Raw genomic sequence first — 27,987 nt, 5'->3', positions numbered from 1 at the left:
GAAGGGAGAGAGGGAAGGACAATGCAATGGCAATTTTGGCATGTTTACTTGACTCTGAATTAAATAGCATCAGCAAACAGAAAGGCTATTGCAGTTTCACATCTAATCATTCTTAATTGTGTTTAAAAATTATAAACACTACAGCTGCAGCCTTTGCATTAACATTTAAATCATATTTGGAGTAGATTTATCTTAGGGAACAGAAAGTATGACATGATGTAATGTTCTCAGCTGCGAAAAGCAGAACTTTGATTTTAAAAGTAATAAAGGCATTTCATTTTGGTTTCATAGTCTTTAATGAAACCTTGGAGAAGCTTAGCATATACACACAAATGCAATTTTAAACTACATTTCTTATTTCTGTTTATATGTAACATACATTTTGCATAACTGACTCAGAAAAATATCTCTGAGTTTGGTTTAAAGTCTCAAAAGAGAGAATGAAAAGGTTATAAAATATAGTTATTTTTGTTGAATAGATGTCATGACTTTTGTGCTTTTGATTTCCTTCTACAGTTAGTTCCTTACTTTCCTTTTCCTTTTTCTCTTCTCTGAAGTGGATAAAAATCTTTCTATCTACAACAGTGCATGTAAATAACATGGTTTATGATACTGAAATGACACAATCCATATCAGTGATTTCTCAGGTTTTGCACAATAGACCAATTGTCCTTGAAGAAGTTTCCGCTAATTAATTGCTATCTTCCCTTGTGTGTAGAGCAACCATATTGGCAGGAATTGATTGGCCATATTAGACACTTCATTTAGTTGGTAGAAAAGTCCTTTAATTAAAATAATCTTACTGCTGCTAAAATGAACTGCACCCCAAGCAAACTCACCAACCAGAATTTAAAGTACTATTTCGGTTACATACTTTTTCCTCATCTTCAAACTTTCCTTTGGGAAGACTCATTAAGATCATTCACAGATTTGTCCACAATTTATTTTTTCTCTTTCTTTCTGATTTATTGAGTTGAGACAGGGTGGCTAATTTCTACAGATACATTGGAAATAAATATAAACAGATTTGGATGAAGCTTGCTCTATTGAACTATGTAGGTGGTTTAAAACAGTCTTCTGTAAAAAGAATCTCTGGTGCCATAATAGCTAATGTCCCAGAAAAGAAGATATAGGATATAAAAGTTCCTGTATCTTTCACAATCTAATTAAGACAACATTTATAGTAGTGAACAAAACGATGACATGGCCTAATTTAAACCCTTCTATCTGGTCAAACCCACATTTTTAAATTCTTTTGTTCTCCAGAACACAGAGGTGTCATGGCTTAATCCTGGTTGGCATCTAAGCACCACACAGCCACTCGCTCACTCTCCCCCAGTGGGATGGGGGAGAGAACTCGAAAGGCAAATGTAAGAAAACTTTTGAAAGTTGAGATAAAAACAGTTTACTAGGTAAAGCAAAAGCTGCACGCACAAGCAAAGCAAAATAAGGAATTCATTCACTACTTCCTATTTGCAGGCAGCTCTTTAGCCATGTCCAGAATACCAAAACTCAAATAGATAAAAAGAAAGTAACATTTCTTCCACAGCTCTATTCCCTGTACTAAAGGTAAAGGAATTTTTGTAGTATCATGGGAGGTCCCTATATCACAAGGGTGTCACTGGAATTACACAGCAGTATATGTCTCAGCAACACATGCTGTCATTTTAAACTTTGTTCATTACTCTTTATGTGTTATTACTGTTGTCACCTTTGAAAGAGAAGTTGTTAGTGCACACAGATTCCAAACATCGATGACCATGGACTGAAATAATGGAATAAAAGAAGTCATTTGCAAAGTATTACTAGAGGAATTCACTCAGAATACTTATCTTCATTAAATGCTGCTTTGCAGAGGATTCAATTTTCTGTTAAAGAAGAACTTTCAGTGATAATTGACAGAAAGCAAAAATAACAACCCAAGCAATTAAATTTCTAATAGTCTTCAGCAGATGTCTAGAAATGTTTCCTGCTGTTTAAAATGTTTTTTAGAATAGGGCGTGGCTGAATAACACTAGTTAGGGCAAAAGGCGAATGGTTTTAGCCAGGGTTTGAGTCCTTACAAAGATCTCTTACCTAAGAAGGTACCAAGCTGAATTACATGAAAACACAACGGTTCCGCTCCATCTGAAGCATTCCACTATATTAACTGAGATAAAAGGATAGAGAAGTATGCAGTCCAAAAATAAAAATAACACATTAAACCATGCTGGCATAATATTTAATTTGAAGCAGATAAACTCTAGAACACTAAGCGAGGGCTAATGACTGATGTTGTACCATATCTATGGGAACTCCAGGAAGACTGTGACCTACAGCAGTTTAAGTCAACAATTTTTCTCTTGATTTCTACAAGAAATAGTAACATTACTGAAATTTTTATGCTGGAAATACTTTTTATCTTTGGCATGCAGCAATTGCATGAAAAGCCAAAAGACTGTGAAAATGTTCTACCTGCTATTTCGAAGAGAAATATAATATCAGTATTTAAGTTCTGGCTGCTTTTAAATGGAATAAAAGGTTCCCAATGCATGGGGATATTCATGAATATGTTCATATTTCTTAGTATTTCAGTCTCCAGTTTAAGTTGCAATACAGTGAATATATTTGGTCCATATGAATAAGAAAGAATTTTGAAAGAATTCTTGCCCATCGAGAATAACTATATATTACATGGTTAACTTAAAGATGCTGCAGTTTGTTAAGAAGCATATATAGTATCAATGTCTATGGATTTCTAAGTAAATAATTGAGTAAAGTTCTCGACTGAAAAAGACACTTAAAAATATGCTCTTAAACCTGACATATAAAATACTCTAGGTGGCTACATCTGCTCATGAACTCCAAAAATTACTTTCACCCACTGCTGTCAAACTTTTTTTTTTAAGTGAAGTACAAAACCTTTTACCTTCTGGGACTATTGGACCAGCACTCAAACCAAAATGGTGCTCTACATCACTGACTGAATATTTAAAAAGTAGCAAAGTTTCAGACACATAGTGGGAGTGTTTCCTAATCATGATGTGTTCATATGAAAGTCTGATCTCAAAGTCAGGTGCATGCAAAACAAACTGCTCATTTTACTACTTTCTTCTCCTGCTTTCCATTTCCTACCAGCCTTCCATGACTTATTTTATTAAGGCACACAACTCCCAGATTTACTCTCAGGAAGTTTCCAAAACTCTGCTGATTTGCTTTAGCTTTGTCTGTCTCTTCTGGCTTTACATTTATTGATGTCTATTCTTTGCTTGTTTACCCATTCAGTATAAAACCTAAAAGGAATCTAAGATCTTTTCTCTGTGGATAGTTTCATAAGTCTCTCATAGAGAACAGCAGTGCATTATTCATTCTCATTACTCAACACATAAATCTGCTGTAAGTGACAAGGGCAACCAGGAATTTGCAGCTTTCTTTAAGCATCCGGAGAGGTAGCTGGAGAGGTAGTGGACATTCAAATAGTTGTGTATCACCCCAAAAAAATCATCAAACCATCAATAAGAAACAGGAGGGAAGTATGCCTTTTATGTAAATTCAGTCAAAAAGCCTTGAGAACAAGTTGGTTGAAGTGGTTTAAAAAGTTGATGATCTATAATAGCCATAGAGACATTTTTTTCTGCTTCTCAGCTGAGCCTATATTGATTAGCTCAGCCGAGTACAGCATTTCAGATCTTACCTAGGTACAAAAATTGTCGACAGCACTATAAAATCACCCATCACACTAATGGGTTTAAAAGTGTAGACGTAAATATTGCATATTTAAAAATAGAAAATGCATTGGAGAGATGAACAACACTATCATGTAGACATACTGACTGTTTTCCTTACACAGCTGATCTTTGTAGCTCTATTTTATTTCTTTAAAAGATTTTAGCCTTACACCTTTTAGCTCCTGAAGTCTTTCTGTAGAGTGGAAGCATTCAAGTTGGGATTTCGTGTTTCTGAAGAAATTATCATGAATGAAACTATGTAGAAAACATGATTAAGCAAAACAGTTACCTGTTTTACCATGTTCAAGTAAACAAATCTACCACAGTATTCTTATATCAACCTGAACATCGACTTTCCTCTTTAAAGTATGGATAATCATGCTTAACCATGTGTTGCTTACTTTTTCTCAGACACAATGTACCACATCATTAGCTGACATAGTTCACTGTATCTCCACTGAAGCTAGAATTATGCTAACATATGAACTAAATCTTGAAGCCTTTCTTATGCTATTTCTCAAACTCTGTGTTCAGTAGTTGTTCCTTCAAAAAAAAAAAAACAAACACCAACAAAAAACCATTCTGTTGAAATACTATATACAATACTACAATATGACAGACTGAAGGCATAGGTTCATCTGTGTTATTGATATCTGTTATTGATATATATTTTATGAAGACTGATGAAGCAGTCTTCATAGGCACTGTAAGACCTATCAACTTTCTTTTTAACCTGGATTACATTGGAAACTTACATTCAGCAACAACTTCTATACTTTGGTCTTCACTCTGAGACTCTCTCTCTGAATAGCTCAGGTTTACTTTTTCTTTTTCTGAAATACACTTGCTTCCATTTCTATTTCCTGAGACATATCTCACTTTTAAAACATGTTCCTTTAAAATATTTAACCTCTTTAGATGTGTTTGTATTATACATTTTTCCTCAGTATTTGGCACCAATTTAGTGTAAACTCTGTATGTGATTAAAGTTCTGTTTAATCTACTTTCCAGATCATTAATAACATTAATAAAATCATTAATAACAACATTAAATAACATTAGAACTGACATCAATCTTTGTGACAAGTTTGGGCTGCCATCCCAGTACATTGACATTCATCTTTACTCTAGCTTTATAACCCATCTCATCCTGTTCTTAATCCAGAATTCTTGTATCTGAATAACTAGAATCAATTTGCCAAAGAATTTTTATAAAACTTGAAACCACCACCTTTATGGAACTCCAAGTGTGATATTCATGCCTCTTATTGCAAAGTATTCTTCTTGGTCAATACAAATCAGGGAATAGGGTGCTTTAGGAGCAAAAAATTTGGATGTGTAACTAAGGCTGGCAGGTTTGGTACCTACAATAGCCTGCTGTTGGCCATAGCATGGTTGCATTAAGGACACTGGGCAATATCCTGATTCTACACATTCTTTAGGCAACCTCAAGCAGTCTTTCATGAGGAGGTATTCCTTACTGGACTGTATGATCTCTGACACCTTAAGGACAATCTGTACAACACTACACGAGGACTTCAGTACAGTAAAATATTATTGCTAAAAAAGGGTAAACTTTATTTCACCTGACTTGGTGAAGAAAGTATAGCGTATAGAGAGAAATGAATAGAACACAGATTCCTTTGCATGAGAGAAGAATCTGTGAGGGTGATACTGATTCCAGAAATAGAGCAGAGCACAGAAGTTAAGGGGAGACGTACATAGTATATGGGAGTAAAGGGAAAAGTATAAGAATGTCTGGCATACTGTGAAATCAACACCAAATTCTGTCATTGTCTAGCACAGTTCGTCTGCAATCTTATGACAAATTCCTCTGAGTAAGGGAGTACCATTATCTTTTCTCACCAAGGGGGCATTGATATGCAGAGAGATTAAAATCCTAATTAGCTTTGCCTAATTTTAAGCGGCCCCAGCTGCAGATTGAAAATGTCTAATGAAGCCAGGAACTAAACTTACTTGTATCCTAACATTAAAAAAAAAAATATCTATTCAAAAGATCTTTGACAGATAGGCCGGTGTTTGATCTGCTTCCATTGCAAGAAAGCTAGATGCAAGTTCCAGTTTGATGGGGTTTTAAATGGAAAGTATAGAAGATCTTTCTGAGAACATAGCATGTTTTGATTACATGATTTTTTATGTCAGGGAGTGGAGTAAGTGCACTGAAATGTGTATATATGAATGTAAATTATCTATCAATATATTTATACTAGGAATGAAACAAACAAACGAACAAAAAAACCCTTTCTAACTTTTAGAGGTATTAGTCTTTCAGATTCCCAAATGACAGGAAAAAATCTTAACTAAGATGGAAGTTAATCAGTTTATATAATGAACTTATGTGGGATGACTGCATATGTGATCGGAGGGGATGTATTCAATGAGGCGTACAAAATTTTACTTTTGTTCTAGGAATGAAAGTGAAAGTTTGGATGTTTGACATTCATCTTGTTAAAAGCTCTTTTCCCTTTTAACATTTCACCTGACCTGTGCTGGAACTGAATATTACTTAGTCTCTCAAGCATGTTTGAAGTTATTCAAGGAAAAATTTAAAAAGAGAGAGAGAGAAAAATATTAAATGTTTGCATTGATAATGCAATCATCTGCGTTTTTAAGGTAAACAAAAATAAGAGCCAAGGTAAATGTTTTCTTGTTGATCTTAGTTGAATTGTTTCTTTGCTAATGACCTTCATATAGAGGCTACTAGCCAGACAACCATATGAGAACTTTCTTTCTATTTCCAAGCTTAGCAAAGTAGGATCACTCAAATTTGAGAGAACAGTAATGTCTCATAGCATTATATCTACCTCTGCAAATGCGCAGTTATTTATGCTTTTTTTTTAAACATTAACTTAATTTTTATGAATACCATTGAGAAGTCCTAATTTCAACAATGTAAAAGTAAGTTGGGCAGTGTGCCTTCTTAAATAGATGTACTCTATAGGTGATTTGAGGTAGCTGAATACATTCTGCTGAATTTCTTATGAAAACTTAAATGTAAGTGAAAAAATATTCTTTTAAGATTTTTATGGTTAGACAAAAAAATTATAAAGCAGAGATAATTTTGGCATATGGGAAAATGTGAAAAACTGCAAAACTAATTTTTTTTTTTTAATTGGAAATATGTATAATTTTCCATCACCTGTGACAGTTTTTCTTGGGCTCATAGGAGGGCTCATACAAACCACTCATTATTTGAAAAATCTGAAGTTTTGATGAAGTACCCAACAATGCTATCTGGGCTTATAGCAAGGGTAGAGGAAGAATGATGGCATCCACGGGAGGTATCTGGCTGAAGAAGAGACTCAGCTAGAAGAGTTACAGGTTTGAGATAGCTGTTGGTACAGCTGTGAGCACACTGCCTTCCTGCAATACCCAATCCCTTGCTCCTCTTGTCAACACTGAAATTAATCCAATAAGCAACCATACAGAAATATCAGTGCTTTACTAGTTGCATCCTTGCCATCTGGCTCAGGTAGGTAGAGCACCTTCATGTCCCTTGGAGAGTTTCTGTGGGATGGTTAGGGGATCCGTGGGATCCAGAGGGTAGAGGAACCTGCAAGGATGATGTTGTTTACCCAGGCTGGGTAGGATGCTCATTCTGGAAGGTTTGCTCTCTCTGTAAGTGGCTCTGTGAATGGTTGTTCTGGATTTCTTCTTATTTCACATACGATGATTGACTGATTCCCTTCAGACAAGGAAGAGTTTAAAAGAGAGTGAAAGGGGAGGAAAAACTAGAGGAAAATTTCTCTGTTCCGGGCATGAAAAATGTTTTGCATATTCTTATAGTATCTTGGGCTTTTTTTGTTATGAACAAGATTTTTTAGTGAGACATCTGAACGGCACTTTGGCAACAAAACAAACAAACAAATGACCCCCCCCACAAGAGAATAAGAGACTATTTGAAAGAGAGGTCTACAAAACACTTTGCCAAGGGCTGAATCTTTAAGGCCAGATTTCCAGCTAAATCCTGGAGGCAGCTAAGGGAAAGGACAGATAATCTATTAGATGGTCAAAAGTCAAATGGTATGTTCCAGAATAATGAGTTCATTTAAGAGCCAAGGTTAATAAAATAAATCTCAAACAAATTTAAAGACATTCTGTAAAAAGTAGCACAGCTAAAAGACTGCTAAAACAACAGTTATAGAGGAACTTTGAAGAAGGACTGTTCCTCAAAGTCCTTGAATGATTCATTTCATTCTAAACCAGGAGAAAGTGAAATTTTAACTGCATATTTAACATTTGAGAATACGTGCCCATATTTATAATTCACGGAGCAGGAGACAACGGGGCTAAGTCATAAACTGACTGTGGCTAGTGGAAGTCTTTTTGATCTTTTCAAAAGGCTTTACATGCAGCTCCATGTAAATAAAAAGATGCTAGCTGGTAAAATTTGAGAATAAGCATTCTAATGTTCAGTTGAACTGGAAAATGTTTGTATTAAAGTTTGGATCCCCTTAGTCTATGAAGTTGGAACAGTATTTAGTGAACATACGTGTTTCACTTTGGCTACTCTCACTTATTGGGACATGTGTGTCTTTATGTTAAAAAGCTTATGTTGCTTTCATAAGAGGAGAAATAGCTTTCTAGAACACTGGTCCACTGCATTGTGTAAATGTGCCTAATATCTGTCACTTAATCAGATTTAGTAAATGATGAGTTCCAATCTCAGAACTGTTATCTCCAACCCCAGCAAATTCTTGCTTTTCAGGAGCTAATGGAAACTATTCCCTTTAGACGTTAATTAGAAAAACTGTGTCATCAGAAAATTATTAATATCACATTTTTCTTGAGTTTACCTTCTATAATCCCTTCCTCTCAGAAGAATAACTGCCCTTCGCAGGGATTTGTGAAACACCATCCTAAAATGGAGATAAAAGGAATTTTGGAAGTAAAGTAAGTGAGAAATTATCATTAAAACTGCAAATTTTGACAAAAATAATATTTGTAGATTATTTTCCAAACACAACTGTAGATAAATATGTACATTCTGAAGCCAACTGCTGTTTCACATGGCTGTATCATTCTTTTTTTTTTTTTCTTTTTTATTAAATATTGGGATAGAGGTAGTGATAGTCAATGAACTAATTCTGTGTGATGTATCTTTAGCAATCCAAAAGTTAATAATTTTGTCTAAACGGGCTGTCTAGATTCCATCTACAGTCAGTGGAGATTATCCAGTCGTAAGCATCCTCAACCCACCTATAGCAGAAATCTCTTCACCAGTGGGATGAATTATATGTTCCTGTTTCTCAAGTTTAGCTGTAGAGAAAGTCAAGATAACATTTTTTTATTAGTATACAATTATATTTTATTCTCAGAGGACTGAAAACCTACCTATATTCATCATAAATAAATCTTCATTTTAATATTTATGATAACTAATTTATTAAAGACAGATTTTTCATATAGCCTATAATAGAATCTTAAAATTCTAATGTAAAACCCAAGTCATTTAAACTTGATGATTGTTCAATTGCCTGAGTTACAGTCAAGCAGACATTTTTAACATCTACATGTGTGAATTGTCAGATCAGTTCTTTACTTCTGCTTTTTTTTTATTCTTTTCTCATTCACTGAAACTACTTTACTTTGAAAAGCACTAAGATTAATTACTATACGTAGACTTCTCTAAGAATACATTTACTGCACAGTTCTACACAACTCCAAATAGAAATGAGGAAATATTTATGAAATCCATGAAAAACTCTTTTCTAACATATAGTGGGTCCAGTAAAGATTACTGTAAGTACATTTACTGTCTTTCAAAATAATTAAATGTAAGGTTCCTGGGAGTGGAATAAATCATGGTGAATTTTTAAGTGCCTACAATGTAAATGTCTGTACCAGGCTTGTGACTCTGTGCTTTCTGCAGGTTCTGTGGAAAGAAATGAGAATTTTAAAGACTCCAATCATCCAACCCATTTTGGACATAAAGTTCAGGATGAGACAAATCATGCTTGGTTTGTTAGTTAAGAGTTTTTCATGGCCTGTAAATCCAATAGCATGAAGGTAAAGGCCCACATTTCAAAAGGTGAATCTTAACTGCCCATGCTCTGCCAAATAACATATTTTTTAATGTTCCTACTAGTTTCTTCATTAAAATGATCAAAAACTAATGTGTATGTCTGCATGTGCACACATGTGCACATATGCACTAAATCTAATTGGCTGTTATAACATAACTACATTCAAAAACAGAAAAAGAAAAAAATACTCTTAAGTTGTAGCTTATTAAAATTACTTTCATTTTAGATTAAAAAAAAAAAAAAATATTATCATGCAGTCCCAGTACTTGTGCACTGAAAAAAGTGTTAGGTCATGTAATATACTTTGTTTGATAAGCTTGTTGCCATCTAAAATAGGGAATGGGATATGCTTACTGTAGATTATCTTTATGTACACTTTATTAGCATATTAGTTGTTACATAGTTTCTGCAAAAAAAGTGATAATATTAAATTAAGAGGAGAAGTGCAAAAATAGACCAAAGCAGATCACATAAAACTAAAAATATCTCTAGCAACTACAAGTTCAGCTAAAGTCCTAAGGAATGCAAATTCTGATTTTAGAGCTTAAAGTATTCGGGTAAGTTAAAAATGAAATACTCATTAGAAGTACTTACTTTTCTACATTCTGCAATATGGAAGGCAACTGAGTGTTATATTCTTTATAAGGACCTTCAGGAAGTTATTTGGTAAAATCAGACTTACTAGTACATACATCTCTAGCTGATTCAGTTATGCTCAAAATGTTGGTTACGAGCAAGAGAGAAGCACACCTTATATACACGTAAAGTCAAGAATTTATTGATAATGTAACTGAAATGTTAAAAATATAATCATTATTGGGCCAGATCTAATTGCTACAGGAAATGAATAAAAATGCAGTTTATATTGGGACTTAGACGATTCTAGTTTCTTTCCCTTTTCATGACATTATACCCTCCAGGTGACATGATACCTCCTCTTCCAGGTCTTAAGGTCAGTGGTTTCATAGTGGTAGTGTTGGGGGAAGTGTTACAGAATCTATGGTACTTCACTGGGAGGAATATGATGTTCATACTGGTAGTTTCTTCTTCATCTCTCTAGGATCCACTTGGGGTCATTTCTATATGTCTCCTAAAATGCTTTTACACTTTCTTCATTGGGCTGCAGTTCTATTTTGTATCTGAATTTACTTTTTATGGTGGCTCTAATGTATATTATATACTATTTCTTTGTTCTTTTTGTTACCCTTAAGATCAGTTTTGTGCAGCTCCAGGTCTGCATTCATTAACTGACCACTGGTGGTTGTTTATAGCCAGGGGGTCTCCAATACCAAACCTGTGCCCCATCTCTTATCATCCCTTGCCTGTGTTCCTCACATCGCATCCTGTGTCTCCACTTCTCAAGGCCTCTGTTATTGTATCAGCCCTGCATTTCTTTACAGCATTGCAGTAGAGTTGTAAATCTCATTCTACATAGAATAACTACTTGTTGCTACTATCTATATAAAACTATGGTTGTACCATACAAAGATAAACAAAAGTAAAGCAAGTTAGAAGAAAAAACTGCTGTCACAGTTAAGCCAAGTAAAACATCACTGCAGGAAAGACAGGTCAAGCCTGATGAGCCTCGGTCCTGAGGCCTTGCAAATTCAATGCAAAGCTTATGGCCTATTGCTAGCAGTGGCAGTATTGTATTGCAAGGCTACACGATAAAACCCCTCATGTTTCCTTTCAGAATTTGTATTGCATTTGCCACCTTTCCTTCTTCTGGTCCCAAAGTAAATTTAAATGATTGCTCACATGCCACTGACAGTACTTCAGCAATGTCATATTTTAGCCCCTTTAAAATTCTTAGGTGAATATCACCTGAATTTGGTTATTTGTTATTGTTTATTTAAATGCACTGGTAAGTTTATAATCAGGTACAGACACAAGTATGCTAGTTTATCTCTTTCTTATCTGGCTGGTATCAATCCCAGAGCTATGTAGCTGCTTTAGTGCATACTGGATTCCAAGCTAACAAACACAAATAAGATGCAAGGTATATTCTTTCGAAGCCACTGAAGCGAAGGGCTCCGGAGCGGAGGATCGCGCCGGGGGACCCTTCCTAAAGCGGCAAAACCGCGAAGGCAAAAACCGCGAAAGCAAAAGCGCAGGGACCGAGAGGGTGCCCCAGGCCCCCCTCCCCCGAGCCGGAGGAGCGAGCTCCTGACGAGTGGCAGCTCTGACTCAGCGTTGGGCGGGGACAGGAGGGACGGCGGCCAAACCCCCTCAGATACAGAGCAGCCCCCGGGGAGCGCGAGCGACCCGGAGAGCGGCGACCAGGGCGGGCAAACAGGGCGTGGCGCAGCAGTTCGCGCCAGCAGGGCATGCGGGGAAGGCGAGCGGGCAGGCAGCAGCCCCCCCCAGGCTCCAGAGGCTAGCTCAACTCGTGGTCATCGCCCTCCCAGAAGAGGACCTGGCCATGGTTTCCACTCGGCCGAAAGCCATCGCCAGAAGAAATGTGGTGACCCAGACGGAGCCCCCACGCAAACATACATCTGTCCAGGTGCCCTGGTTTTGGCTGGGATGGAGTTGATTTTCTTCCTATTAACTGGTATAGTGCTGTGTTTTGGATGTAGTGTGAGAATAATGTTGATGACACGCTGATGTTTTGGTTGTTGCTAGGTATTGTTTACGCTAGTCAAGGACTTTTCATCTTCCCATGCCCTGCCAGATGTGCAGGGGGCTGGGAGGGAGTGTGGCCAGGGCGGCTGGCCCAGCTGGCCAATAGGCTATTCCATACCATATGACGTCATGCTCAGCATATAAGGCTGGGTGAAGAAGAAGGAGGGGGGGCGTTCGGAGTGATGGCGTGTGTCTTCCCAAGTAACCGTTACGCGTGATGGAGCCCTGCTTTCCTGGCGATGGCTGAACACCTGCCTGCCGATGGGAAGTGGTGAATGAATTCCTTGTTTTGCTTTGCTTGCGTGCACGGCTTTTGCTTTCCCTATTAAACTGTCTTTATCTCAACCCACGAGTTTTTCTCACTTTTACCCTTCTGATTCTCTCCCCCATCCCACCCGGCAGGGGGGTGAGCGAGCGGCTGCGTGGTATTTGGCTGCTGCCAGGTTAAACCACGACACCAGGTCTCCGGCTGCAGGGAGTGCCTGAGCCTGTCCCTTGGACAGGAGGGCAGCAGGGACAAGGCCTGTGTGCGCTGTGACCAGGTGGATGATCTGCTCAGCCTGGTGGCAGAGCTGAAGGAGGAAGCAGAGAGGTTAAGGAGTGTCAGGGAGTGTGAGAGGGAGATAGATTGGTGGAGCTGCACCCTACCATCCCTGAGGCAAGGGCAGCACATGGAGGCTCCACAAGAAGCGGAGGATCCCCTGCCCTCTTGCCACCAGGCAGAAGGAGGGGACCCAGGCGACGGGGGGGAAAGGACACAGGTCCCTGCTCGGGGCGCCAGGCGAATCCCCGCCCGGCCTCCCTCACCCCAACCTTCCCAGTTGCCCCTACACAACAGATACGGGGCTCTAGATCTTGAGGGCCAGACAAACGAGGATGCAGATGAAGGCCTATCCAGGGGGTTGCCCGAGGCGAGGCAGTCAGCCCCACGCATTACGACTGCCTCTGCTAAGAAAAAAAGGAGGGTAATTGTTGTAGGTGATTCCCTTCTGAGGGGGATGGAGGGCCCAATATGCCGGCCAGACCCATCCCACAGGGAAGTCTGCTGCCTCCCTGGGGCCCGGGTTAAGGACATTACAAGGAAGCTCCCTAGTCTGGTACAGGCCTCCGATTACTACCCGCTATTGGTTATACAGGCTGGCAGTGAGGAGGTTGCAGAGAGAAGTCCCGAAGGGATCAAAAGGGACTTCAGGGCACTGGGGTGACTGGTGGAAGGATCGGGAGCACAGGTAATGTTTTCCTCGATCCCTTCAGTAGCAGGGAGGAATACTGAAAGGAACAGGAAAACTCATCGGATCAACATGTGGCTTATGGGATGGTGCCATTGGCAGAATTTTGGCTTCTTTGACCACGGGGAGGTTTACACGGCACTGGGTCTGCTGGCGACGGACAGAGTTCAGCTGTCTCACAGGGGGAAAAGGATTCTCGCGTATGAGTTGGCGGGGCTCATCGAGAGGGCTTTAAACTAGGGTTGAAGGGGGAAGGGGATAAAACCAGGCTCACTAGAGAAGAGCCTAGGGGCGGCACGCCAATGTCGGGGGAGAAATCGGCAGCCCAGCTCAAGTGCATCTACACCAATGCACGCAGCATGGGCGGCAAACAGGAGGAGCTGGAAGCCATTGTGCAGCGGGGTAGCTATGACTTAGTCGCCATCACGGAAACATGGTGGGATGAGTCTCATGATTGGAGTGCTGCAATGGATGGCTATAAGCTCTTCAGAAGGGACAGGCGAGGAAGGAGAGGCGGTGGGGTAGCCCTGTATGTTAGGGAGTACTTTGACTGTCTAGAGCTCAACGATAGTGATGATGAGGTCGAGTGCTTGTGGGTAAGGATGAGGGGGAAGGCCAACAAGGCCTTCCTGCTGGGAGTCTGTTATAGACCACCTAGCCAGGACGAGGAGGCAGATGAAATATTCTACCAGAGGCTGGCAGAAGTCTCACAGTTGCTAGCCCTTGTTCTCGTGGGGGACTTCAACTTTCCGGACGTCTGCTGGAAATACAACACGGCAGAGAGGAAACAGTCGAGGAGATTCCTGGAGTGTGGGGAAGATAACTTCCTGACGCAGCTGGTAAACGAGCCTACCAGGGCAGGTGCCTCGCTCGACCTGCTGTTCACAAACAGAGAAGGACTGGTGGGAGATGTGGTGGTTGGAGGCCAGCTTGGGCTTAGCGACTATGAAATGATGGAATTCTCAATACTTGGTGAAGTAAGGAGGGGGGCCAGCAAAACCGCTACCATGGACTTCCGGAGGGCGGACTTTGGCTTGCTCAGGACACTGGTCGAGAGGGTCCCTTGGGAGACAGTCCTGAAGGGCAAAGGGGTCCAGGAAGGCTGGATGTTCTTCAAGAAGGAAGTCTTAAAGGCTCAGGAGCGGGCTGTCCCCATGTGCCGTAAGAAGAACGGGCGGGGAAGACGACCGGCCTGGCTGAACGGGGAGCTCTCCCTGGGACTCAGGAAAAAAAGGAGAGTTTATCACCTTTGGAAGAAGGGGCAGGCAACTCAAGAAGAGTGCAGGGATCTTGTTAGGTCGTGCAGAGAGGAAATTAGAAAGGCAAAAGCCCAGCTAGAAGTCAACCTGGTCACTGTCATGAGAGACAACAAAAAATGCTTTTACAAGTATATTAATGACAAAAGGAGAGCCAAGGAAAATCTCCATCCTTTATTGGATGTGGGGGGGAACATTGCCACCAAGGTCGAGGATAAGGCTGAGGTACTTAACGCCTTCTTTGCCTCAGTCTTTAATAGTCAGAGCAGTTATCCTGAGGGTACTCAGCCCCCTGAGCTGGAAGACAAGGACGGCGAGCAGGATAAATCCCCATAATCCAAGAGGAAGAAGTTAACAACCTGCTATGCCACCTGGATGTTCACAAGTCTACGGGGCCAGATGGGATCCACCCGAGGGTACTGAGGGAGCTGGCGGAGGAGCTTGCCGAGCCGCTCTCCATCATTTATCAGCAGTCCTGGTTAACTGGGGAGGTCCCGGACGACTGGAGGCTTGCCAATGTGACGCCGATCTACAAGAAGGGCCGGAAGGAGGATCCGGGGAACTACAGGCCGGTCAGCCTGACCTCGGTGCTGGGGAAGATTATGGAGCAGTTCATTTTGAGGGTGCTCACGAGCCATGTCCGGGACAACCAGGGGATCAGGCCCAGCCAGCACGGGTTCATGGAAGGCAGGTCCTGCTTGACCAACCTGATCTCCTTCTATGAGCAGGTGACCCGCCTAGTGGATGAGCGAAAGGCTGTGGATGTGGTCTACCTGGACTTCAGTAAAGCCTTTCACGCTGTCTCCCATGGCATTCTCCTAGAGAAACTGGCGGCTCACGGCTTAGACAGGTACACTCTTCGCTGGGTAAAAAGCTGGCTGGACGGCCGAGCCCAGAGAGTTGTGGTGAACGGAGTTAAATCCAGTTGGTGGCCGGTCACGAGCGGTGTTCCCCAAGGCTCAGTATTGGGGCCAGTCCTGTTCAATATCTTTATCAATGATCTGGACGAGGGGATCGAGTGCTCCCTCAGTAAGTTTGCAGATGACACCAAGCTGGGCGGGAGTTGATCTGCTCAAGGGTAGGAAGGCTCTGCAGAGGGACCTGGACAGGCTGGATCGATGGGCCGAGGCCAATTGTGTGAGGTTTAAGAAGGCTAAGTGCCGGGTCCTGCACTTCGCCCACAACAACCCCATGCAACGCTACAGCCTTGGGGAAGAGTGGCTGGAAATCTGCCCAGAGGAAAAGGACCTGGGGGTACTGGTTGACAGCGAGCTGAACATGAGTCAGCAGTGTGCTCAGGTGGCCAAGAAGGCCAATGGCATCCTGGCCTGTATCAGAAATAGTGTGGCCAGCAGGAGCAGGGAGGCGATCGTGCCCCTGTACTCGGCACTGGTGAGGCCGCACCTCGAATCCTGTGTTCAGTTTTGGGCCCTTCACTACAAGAAGGACATGGAGATGCTGGAGCGTGTCCAGAGGAGGGCAACGAAGCTGGTGAAGGGCCTGGAGCACAAGTCTTCTGAGGAGCGGCTGAGGGAACAGGGACTGTTTAGTCTGGAGAAGAGGAGGCTGAGGGGAGACCTCATGGTGCTCTACAACTACCTGAAAGGAGGTTGTAGAGGTTGTAGCGAGGTAGGTGTTGGTCTCTTCTCCCAAGTAACTAGCAATAGGATGAGAGGAAATGGCCTCAAGTTGCGCCAAGGGAGGTTTAGATTGGACATTAGGAGAAATTTCTTTACTGAAAGAGTAGTCAGGCCTTGGAACAGGCTGCCCAGGGAAGTGGTTGAGTCACCATTCCTGGAAGTATTTAAAAGACATGTAGATGAGGTGCTTAGGGACATGGTGTAGTGGGCATGGTGGTGTTGGGTTGACGGTTGGACTCGATGATCTTAGAGGTCTTTTCCAACCTTAATGATTCTATGATTCTATGATTCTTTCATGGTTAGTATGCTAATGTAGGCCTCTGTAAGGCCTTTGACACGGTCTCCCACAACCTCCTTCTCTCTAAATTGGAGAGGTATGGATTTGATGGGTGGATTGTCTGGTGGGTGAGGAATTGGTTGGATGGATGCATCCAGAGGGCAGTGGTCAGCGGCTCTATGTCCAGATGTAGCTCAGTAACAAATGGTGTCCCTCACGGGTCCGTACTGGGACCAGTACTGTTTAATATCTTCATCAATGACATAGATAGTGGGATCGACTGCACCGTCAGCAAGGTTGCAGATGACGCCAACCTGAGTGGTGTGGTCAACACACCTGATCGACGGGATGCCATCCAGAGGGACCTGGACAAGCTTGAGAAGTGGGCCTGTGTGAACCTCATGAGGTTCAACAAGGCCAAGTGCAAGGTCCTCCACCTGGGTCAGGGCAACTCCTGGTATCAATACAGGCTGGGGGATGAAGGGATTGAGAGCAGCCCTGCCGAGAAGAACTTGAGGGCACTGATGGATGAAAAGCTGGACATGAGCTGGCAATGTGCGCTCGCAGCCCAGAAGGCCAACCGTATCCTGGGTTGCATCAAAAGAAGTGTGGCCAGCAGGTCGAGGGAAGTGATTCTGCCCCTCTACTCTGCTCTGGTGAGACCCCACCTGGAGTGCTGCGTCTAGCTCTGGAGCTCTCAGCACAAGAAAGACATGGACCTGTTGGAGCAGATCCAGAGGAGGGCCACAAAAACGATCAGGGGGATGGAACCCCTCTCCTATGAAGAAAGGCTGGGAGGGTTGGGGTTGTTCAGCCTGAATAAGAGAAGGCTCCAGGGATACCTTGTTGTGTCCTATCAGTACTTAAAGGGGGCTTATTAGAAAGATGGCGGCAAACTTTTTAGTAGGGCCTGTTGCAACAGAACAAGGTGGAATGGTTTTAAATTAAAAGAGGGTGGATTTAGATTAGATATAAGGAAGAAATTTTTTACAATGAGGGTGGTGAAACACTGAAACAGGTTGCCCAGAGAGGTGGTAGGTGCCCCATTCCTGGAAACATTCAGGGTCAGGTTGGACTGGGCTCTAAGCAACCTGATCTAGTTGAAGATGTCCCTGCGTATGGCAGTGGGATTGGACTAGGTGACCTTAAAGGTCCCTTCCAATCCAAACTATTCTATGATTCTATGATTCTATGATCTCATAGCACACAGAAAGTGGAAGTGGGGATGAGCTGCTTGAGAGGACTATAGAGACATTATCTGAGTGTGCATGGATGGAGTTAGAAAAACTAAAGCTCAGCTGGAGATGAAACTAGCAAGAATCAGGGAATACAAGGAAGATTTCTGTAAGTATATTGGTAGCAAAAGAAAAGACGAGGAAAATAAGGATTCTTTGCTCAATGTGGCAGTGGGTATGATGCAAAGTAAATTGCTTTTTATGCCTGTTTTCACAGGTGTGTGCTCAGGTGCCTTCCAGTTCCTTAAGCCTAGTAGCAGACAAAGTCTGGGAATGTAGCATTACCCACAGTAGAGGAAGATACTGTTAGGAGCACATAAGTATGTTGAACATGTACAGGTCCATGGGACCAGAAGAGACATACCAAAGTGTGCTGAGGAACCTGGCCAATGCCATTGTGAAGTCACTATCATCTTTGAAAAGTCATGATAAGCTGGTGAGGTCCTTGTCTGGAAAAACTTAAATGCCAACCCCATCTTCAAGAAATGAAGTGTATTGAATTGCCAGATTCTCCACTTGGGATGGGGCAATCCTGGTTATAGGTACAAATTAGGGGACGAGAGGCTGGAGAGCAGCCCCACGGAAAGAGATCTGGGGGTTTGGGTTGATGGCAAGTTGAATATGAGTCAACAGTGTGCCCTGGCAGCCAGAAGGGCCATCCGTGTCCTGGAGTGCATCAAGCACAGCATAGCTAGCTGGTTCAGGGAGGTGATTGTCCCACTCTACACTGCACTGGTGTGGCTCCACCTCGAGTACTGTGTGGAGTTTGGGGCACCTCAATGTAAGAAGGGCATCAAACTATTAGAGTATATCCAGAGGAGGGCAACCAAGATGGTGAAAGGTCTCCAGGGCAAGACTTATGAGGAGCGGCTGAGGTCACTTGGTTTGTTCAGTTTGGAGAAGGCTGAGGGGTGACATCTTTGCAGTCTAAAACTTCCTCAGTAGGGGCAGTGGAGAGGCAGGTGCTGATCTCCTCTCTCTGGTGACCAGTGATAGGACAGTTGTTCTCCGGGTACCCAGCCCCCTGAGCTCGAAGACAGGGAGGGGGAGCAGAATGAAGCCCCCTTAATCCAAGGGGAAATGGTTAGTGACCTGCTACACCACTTAGACACACGCAAGTCTGTGAGGCCAGATGGGATCCACCCAAGAGTACTGAGGAAGCTCAGTGCTCTGAAGTGCTCACCAAGCTACTTTCCATCCTTTATCAGCAGTCCTGACTAATCAGGGAGGTCCCAGTTGACTGGAAGTTAGCAAATGTGATGCCCATCTACAAGAAGGGCCAGAAGGAGAATCCAGGGAACTACAGGCCTGTCAGTCTGACCTTGGTGATATCACATGGCACGTACAGGACAACCAGGTGTTCAGGCCCAGTCAGCATGGGTTTATGAAAGGCAGGTCCTGCTTAACTAACCTGATCTCCTTCTATGACAAGGTGGCCTACCTAGTGGATGACGGAAAGGCTGTACATGTTGTCTACCTGGACTTCAGTAAAGCCTTTGACACCATTTCGCACAGAATTTTCCTGGAGAAACTGGCTGCTCATGGCTTGGATGGGTGTACTCTCTGCTGGGTAAAAAACTGGCTGGATGGCCTGCCCAAAGAGTTGTGGTGAAGTGAGTTAAATCCAGTTGGCAGACAGTCACAAGCAGTGTTCCCCAGGGCTCAGTATTGGGGTCAGTTCTGTTCAATATCTTTATCAACAATCTGGATGAGGGGATCGATAAGTTTGCAGATGACACCTAGTTCGGTGAGAGTGTTGAGCTGCTCAAGGGTAGGAAAGCTCCACAGAGAGATCTGGACAGGCTGGATCGATGGGCTGAGGCCAGCTGCGTGAGGTTCGACAAGGCCAAGTGCTGGGTCCTGCACTTGGGCCACAACAACCCCATGCAACGCTACAGGCTTGGGGAGTGGCTGGAAAGCTGCCCAGAGGAAAAGGACCTGGGAGTGCTGGTTGACAGCCGGCTGAACATGAGCCGGCAGTGTGCCCAGGTGGCCAAGAAGGCCAATGGCATCCTGGCCTGTATCAGAAATAGCGTGGCCAGCAGGAGTAGGGAAGTGATTGTCCCCCTGTACTCAGCACTGGTGAGGCCGCATCTCGAATACTGTGTTCAGTTTTGGGCCCCTCACTACAAGAAAGACATTGAGGTGCTGGAGCGTGTCCAGAGAAGGGCAACAAAGCTGGTGAAGGGTCTAGAGCACAAGTCTTATGAGGAGTGGCTGAGGGGAACAGGGACTGTTTAGTCTGGAGAAGAGGAGGCTGAGGGGAGACCTTATCGCTCCCTACAACTACCTGAAAGGAGGCTGTAGCGAGGTGGGTGTTGGTCTCTTCTCCCAAGTAACAAGCGATAGGACGAGAGGAAATGGCCTCAATTTACACAAGGGGAGGTTTTGATTGGATATTAGGAAAAATTTCTTCACCGAAAGGGTTGTCAAGTATTGGAACAGACTGCCCAGAGAAGTGGGATATTTCAAAGACATGTAGATGTAGTGCTTAGACACTTGGTTTAGTGGTGGACTTGGCAGCATTAGGTTAACGGTTGAACTTGATGATCTTAAAGGTCTTTTCCAACCTAAATGGTTCTATGATTCTATGATTCTATGACATAAAGAAATGAAATGAAGCTGTATCAGGGGAAATTCAGATTGGACATTAGGAAAAGGTTCTTCACTGAGAAGGTGGTTGGTCACTGGAACAGGGTCCCCAGAGAAGTGGTCACAGCACCAAGCATGTCGGAGTTCAAGGAGCATCTGGATGATGCTCTTAGTCATATGGTTTAGTTTTAGGTAGTCCTGCGAGGAGTAGGGAGTTGGACTTGATGATCCTTATGGGTCCCTTTCAACTTGAGATTTTCTATGATTCTATGAATCACAGAGTCACAGAATGGTTGAGGTTGGAAAGGGACCTCTGGAGGTCATGGGCGTGGTGGTGTTGAGTTGATGGTTGGACTTGATGATCTTAGAGGTCTTTTCCAACCTTAATGATTCTATGATTCTAACTCCCTTGCTCAAGCATGGTCACGTAGAACAGGTTGCCCAAGACCATGTCCAGATGTTTTTTGAATATCTCCAAGAATGGAGACTCCACCACCTCTCTGGGCAACCTGTTCCAGTGCTTGGTCACCCTTGCAATAAAAAAATGTTTCCTGATATTGATGTGTAACCTCAGTTTGTGCCCTTTTGTGGTCGCACTTCATTTCACTGATATCTTGGGCATAGAATTTGTAATTAAACAATTTAACTTGTAAGAACACATGCTTAGGTAAAAAATGTGTTAAGGTCATTTTAAAAAATAAACAGTACAACAGTAAACTCTTTAATCAAATTTTTTCCCTCTCTCTTATGTTGTATAATTTCTTCATTTTTTCCTTGTTCCTTGTACCTGCTGAACGTATTCCTGATAGAAAAATAACATGCTTAATTTCACACAAAAATCTTGTTTGAGTTCTCTAAGTATTGCATTTCTCAATTATTCAGCCCTCACTCACTATGAAGTGATAATTAGGCATTAAAAGCTAAGTGGATTACTGTGGAGATCTCTCCTGACATCCATTTAACACTTAATCAGATCTTAATACCATAAATTATGCATTTCTCAGCAGTATTCAGATTCTAATAAATTTTATAACAGTTTGGAGTTACTAGGTTTTCTTGACCTCATTGTGGCAGGGAAAAGTTGTAAAGCTCACTTAAAGGATACAGCTGTTATAAGGATTTCAGATTTATAGCAAAATAATTCTTTAAGCCAGTTTGATTGTACTAATATTTATTCATAAGGGTTTCCTGGACAAGACAATTCCACCTTTATGAATAAATATGAAAAAATGAATCCAAAATACATATTCAGTTAAGTTTATTGCCAGCTTTTTTTTTTTTCCCAATTTTGTCTTCCAGACCTCATTAAGAAAAAAATGAAAAAAAACCCACATTTCCTAGGAGATAGCAACTTCCTCAATACATTCAGTTGATTTTGCAATTAAAATATCTATTTATTTTTTAGCATGTCTTTTTGCCAACCAATATTATAAAAAGTTACATTTTGTAACTCTTGTCCTGGCTCATAGCATGGCTTTCTAAAAGTATTAATCACGATTGTATCTCCCCAGAGATACAGATACATACAGTTACCATTAGTGTCAATACAAAATGAGCAAATGAAAGTCTTGTAAATGTAAGATCATGTTGTCCATAGTTGCCCATGTAATATTACATATCATATTATAATGAAAAATAGCAAGAAGTATCTAATTTCCTATTTTGTTTATTTTTAAAATTTTACAGTAATAATATACTTTAAAAATATTTCTAACTCAGTGAGCTTCATAACAATTGCTTATTGTTATAAGCAATATAACTTATAATATACTCTTAGCTGGTGAAAAATTGATATATGGGCTATTTTTGGCTGAGGAGTAAAGCGACAAAATAAACATTAAAAGTCTGTATGGCATGCTGGTCAACCTCTCTGTAAATACATGAGATTGTACATGTGGTTCAGCACCTGTTGGCCCAAGATAGAGATTTCTGGCCAACAAATCACAGCATTAAGGCATTAATAAGTATATTCCTTTATACATTTATAGAAGTCCATAAAAAGCAATCTTTAAGTCTTAGTTTGACACTCCATTCCAGCATATTAAAAGATGCAGTGTATGTTACTTGAAGCTTAAGTGTTTTATATTAGGAATGGATTAAAGTGAATGAAATTGGCAGAAATGCTTTGTTGAAACAGAGACATAGTCATTTCTTACCAAATTTTATACTATCAGTTCATGTTCTCCTGATGTCTCTGGCTTTAGATCAAAAGGAGAGCTGATTAAAAATTTAAAAACAATTTCATTATTTGAAGTAAAATTATTTCTTTTTTTGCCATATAAAGAATTTCAAATAGAATACCAACTTTTGACACAACATTTTACAGAACATATTGTCTGATTAAAGAAATGATCGCAATTTCTTGTACATCTCTCCCAAACATTTTTCTCCTGTACAGCTCTTCCATTTTTTCTGCTTAAGCCACTGAGTGAAGTCCTCCACTTTCTTCTAGTTTTCTCAACAATAAAGATTGTTTCACTTTTCATTTCTCTATTCTTTACCTTTTCTAAAATTGAAAAAAAAAAAAAAAAAAGGAACTCCTGCTGTAAAAATAGTGATCTAAAAATAAAAAAAAAAAAAAAGAGGGAAAAAGGAACAATACCACACCAATAACAAGAAAAAAAATCTTAAGAACCTTTACACAGAATTAATTATATTGTTTTCAGTACCAAAAAGAATAAGGAGAAAACCTTAATGTGTTTTCTTTTTTGTCAAATCTACTGGTTTTCCAAGACTAATAGTAAAGCTGACGGTCTTCGTTATTGACTCTTATCACATTGCTAGAGATATATTTCTCTTCAGTACATTTTTTTTAGAATTGTCCAGTTACAAGTTCAGTTATTTCTTCCTGCTGAACTAAAAAAAAAAGTCTTCAGCTAAATGAGCAAGTAATTGTTCAGTGGAATGACACTAAAGTTTACCTCAGGCAAATGTGGACTAGCTTTTTGCTAGCCAAAATGGAGCCCAGAAAAGACATAATGAAATATATACATAATAGAATCAAAAGTCTTGAGTAGAGATCAGAGATGACTCATGGAACAGTAAAAAAATAGAAGAAAATGCAAAGGTATTTCCTCCATTTCAGATAATTATTTCCAGTGAAAATCCTCCCTCTTCGGCTCTGTTTCCCCATTTGGATCCCATCTAAAATTGGTTTTTAATGCTGAAAGAGTTTGTTTTGACCTTTTTTTAAGACCCTGAGATTTTTTTTATATAACTGGAGAGAAAGGAGTCTGGAAGCTTACACAAGGTCTTTAAATTTTAATCAATATTCCAGAAAGATTATTTAAAGCAACATTACTAATATGGTTTACAGGGTTCTTGTAAGAACATGATATTAATTCTTAACCTTTTTAGGATTCTTTTTTCAACCCCAGGAGAATTCTGCGAGGTGCAAATTGATAACTGTGGTTCCAGTTCATGTGAAAATGGAGGAACATGTGTTGCCTATGAAGATCATTTTAAGTGCACTTGCCCTATAGGTGAGTCATTGGAAATTTATTGTATTTTCTAAAAAGAACAAAGAAAATGTAATCCAAATATTTAAGAAACAGCAACATAAAAATAGCAATATATCTCAATGCATGCAATGAACATTTTAATGAAGAATCCCACTTTTTCACTTTGTTTAGGAAATAAAACTGCCAAATTACTCTAGTGGAGTGGTGTTAACTGCTAACACCCTGAAGAGACATAATGTCAATATTCTGAATGAATTGTGATTAAACATTCTCTTTGTGGTGCAGGTTTTGAAGGTGAAAGATGTGAACTGGATATTGATGCTTGCCTATTCTACAATATAAGCTGTGCCCCAGGAACACTGTGTATGGATAAATCTCATGGATTTAATTACACGTGTTTATCACCATGTATTGGAAATACAGAGGTAGGATAAAGTGATATATTCCCCCCAGTGTTTTTGGGAAATCAAACAAGTTATTCTAAGAGCAGTGAGCTGATGAAGCCTCATTTCCCATGGGTTTCCTCAACATAGTACTCATTCTTCATATATTCTCATGCTAACCTTCCTCTTTCCTGTATAACACGCACATACAAAAGTGCATGATGTGACTAGTCTGGTCATTGTCTGACCTGATGTCTGAGCTCTGCCCTTCTTGATCTTTATAGGTTTCCTCATTGATCTCTCCTTCTATCCCCTACTTGCTGCTGCTATGTTGTGAAACATGTAGGAACTTAAGGCGAAATTTCCTTGAAATGTTTGATGTGTTTAAAAGTTACTAGAGAGAAGGCTGATGGTACATCAATGCACAGAAAGAATGACAAAAGCTTCATTTCCATTAAAAACTAAAATAAAGACCATAATCAACCAAACAACAAAAAAACTAAAGCAAGACTAACTACACTGCAATGAGAGCTGAAAATGCAGTTAGAAAAAATCAAAATTCTCCTTGCAAGCTACTCTTAAATGCTCACAAAATACAGTAATGAATTTGATTTTTGTACATTCAAAGTATTCTAGAAATCTTTAAGTTAGATACTGACAATGCTTAGGCCAAAATAGCATCTGTTGTGTACCCAGATGTCTTTAAGAAATGTATTTGCTGTATCCTTCTCACTTCCCTTTAGTGACCTTTTCAATTAAATTACTGGTTTGGGTAGGATTGATTCACATCAGGGTGGACTACAGACCCAGGTCCTTGAGTTACTGAGATTTCAATATGGGATAAAGTAAAATACTGTTGCACTTTTTTATTATTATAGTTATTTTAAAAGCTATGTACACAATACTATAGTCCTTTTAAACAGCTGCTCAAACATGATAACCAGTGTTTCAAAGGCTTAATCAATTCTTTTATTGAAATATATTCACCATAAAAATATATTATGCAGAGCAGGCAATCTGTTTACAAAGAAGCAATCAACATTTATGTCACCTTGAAGTCCATGGGTACACACTCACCAATGAATATGAAATGTAACACTGAAATACTCACTGGCTCAAAGGTTTATATTTAAATTGTTCAGCATCTGGTAAATTTTAACGTTTTTATGATTTAAAGTGTCATACTGAGTGCAAATTTATTGTACATGGCATAACACCATAATGATGCAATAATCATTATGGCTAGATAGAATAGGAAGTGATGGTGTGCCAAGGATGCTGATGGGAGCTACTAAAACATTTTACTGTAATATTTGCTTAAAAGCCCTCAGACATGTATAATTTATTCATACAAACATTTCATGGACCATCATAAATGTCATGTGGGAAAAAAATAAATAAAATATATATGTATCTATATACACTCACTGTATGAGACACTTAATTTGGGCATAATGTGAATAATCAGTAGATTTTCTAGTGGGAAAGGGAATAGAAACTAAAATAAAGAAGCGATATGTTTGGGGTTTACTTGTTTTCTTAGCCTACAGATCATTAAAGTAACATCATTTGTTTATAGGGGAAAAAAAAGGCCTTATTCAAACGAATACTTTGTGAAGTAGTGTAAATAATAATTTGAAATTATATTATTCAGTTAATTACATAATTCAGCATTTAATTTTTTGTTTATTCTTTGTGGCTGGAAAGTAAGTATATATTTGTGCATTCTTTAATTTCTTTTCCATTTCGAATAGTACCTTATATGTTCTGAACTGTTTTACCTCTGTGTATTCAGCACAATAGACTGAAAAGAATGGTATTATTTTTATTATTTTCTTAATAAACAAAAAGTAAATTTAAGTCATTGGGGCTCTTTTACCTCTATATAAATGTATAATGATACTAATGTGTTGGGTTTTTTTTTTTTCTTTCCCAGCGCAACACTTAAAATATTAATGTTGTTTTAATACTATTTAAATTATAATTTATTTTAAAATAAATATATATAAAAAAGAAATGTGAATGTATTAAAACAGGGGATATCTTCCTTTAAATTTCAAAATCTAATCTTAAGTTTGTAACGAGGATAAAGCCTGCCCGCCCTGTACCTAGAATTATGAAGGACCTCCAAATAAATCAAAATCCTGGCATCTTTAAAATATTGACTTCCAGCAAGACCAAATTTAGCCACTTCGTATTATAATATCTTTTCTTCTCTCATCTACTCAGGAAGACATCAAAAGAAATAAAATATTCTTGTCCCATTTGAATATAGGATGTATGCTACAAACCTCATGTCATGGTTTCGGTTTCGGCTGGGATAGAGTTAAATTTCTTACTAGTGCTGTGTTTTGGATTTAGTATGAGAAGAATGTTGATAACACGCGGATGTTTTCAGTTGTTGTTAAGTACCCTGCTAGTTAAGGACATTCAGCTTAAGGAAAACCAAACCAAACCAAACCAAACCAAAACAAGCGTTGGGAGGGAGCACAGCCAGGACAGCTGGCCCAGCTGGCCAACGGGGTGTTCCCTACCATGTGACGTCATGTTCAGTATATGAATGGTAGGCATGTTCCAGAAAGTACCGATCGCTACTTGGTTATCGAGCACAGGTGGTAAGCAACTGCATTGTGCATCACTCATTTTGTATATTCTATCATTATCATTATTATTTTCCCTTTTCTGTTCTATTAAACTGCCTTTATCTCAATCCATGAGTTTTTCTCACTCTTACACTTCCGATTCTCTCCCTGTCCCACTGGCGGCGGGCAGGGGGAGTGAGCGAGCAGCTGCGTGATATTTGGCTGCCTGCCAGGTTAAACCACGACACCTCATTATTTTTATTAACAGGAGTTCATAGAGAATTTATAAGAACAATGGTAATAACAAATAGCTGTAGTGCAACATAGATAGATCATAGAACCATAGAATCACAGGACAGCCCAGATTGGAAGGGACCTCGAAAGACCATCTAGTCCAACCTTTCATGGGAAAGGGAGCCTAGGTGAGATTATCTAGCACCCTGTCCAATCACTTCTAGAAAACCTCCAGTGATGGGGACTCTACCACATCCCTGGAGAGATTATTCGCTTCAAAAGCACACCTGTGACCCAAGCAATCACAAATATGGAGGCATCCTAAGGTGTGTGATTATTTTTAGTGGCCATGGCTAAGTCCTATCGAGCCATTTTATTGCTTCCCTCAAAACACTAGTTTTTCAAAATTCTGTCAGCAAGCTTACAAAATCATAGGTTCCATTAGCATTTCCGAAGAAAAGATTTGAAATTGTAGCAGTAACTATGGGAACTTCAAGATGTTAGGCAATGGGTACTGTTTTTTAAAAGGAATCACAGGAGTTAAAAAGTACTTTCCAATGATTTTTTTATTCTATTTTCAGTTTTAAAATGTAAACAGATACACTTAGTAGGCATCAGCTTGGTTTGTTAAAAATAATTCCCATATGAGTTAGGAACTGAACCATCTCTGAAAATTCCTCTCAGTGTCTATCTACATCTTTATGGTACTAAAGTTGTGT

At 40.3% G+C, this 27,987-nt stretch overlaps 1 protein-coding gene across 1 annotated transcript in view; it reads left to right on the top strand.

The window, feature by feature from the left end:
* The window catches only part of EYS (eyes shut homolog), a 958,850-nt gene that overhangs the window by 106,372 nt on the left and 824,491 nt on the right, over positions 1-27,987 (top strand). The window contains exons 7-8 of the mRNA XM_075145270.1: positions 23,986-24,090; positions 24,355-24,494. Coding sequence (XP_075001371.1) covers positions 23,986-24,090; positions 24,355-24,494 — 245 coding nt within the window. The remainder of the gene's footprint in view (positions 1-23,985; positions 24,091-24,354; positions 24,495-27,987) is intronic.

This window comes from Calonectris borealis, chromosome 3 (assembly GCF_964195595.1).
Source record: "Calonectris borealis chromosome 3, bCalBor7.hap1.2, whole genome shotgun sequence".
In the NCBI taxonomy this organism is placed as follows: Eukaryota; Metazoa; Chordata; class Aves; order Procellariiformes; family Procellariidae; genus Calonectris; species Calonectris borealis.
The sequence above is the reverse complement of the archived record's forward strand: the minus strand, read 5'-3'. Positions and strand labels throughout refer to the sequence as shown.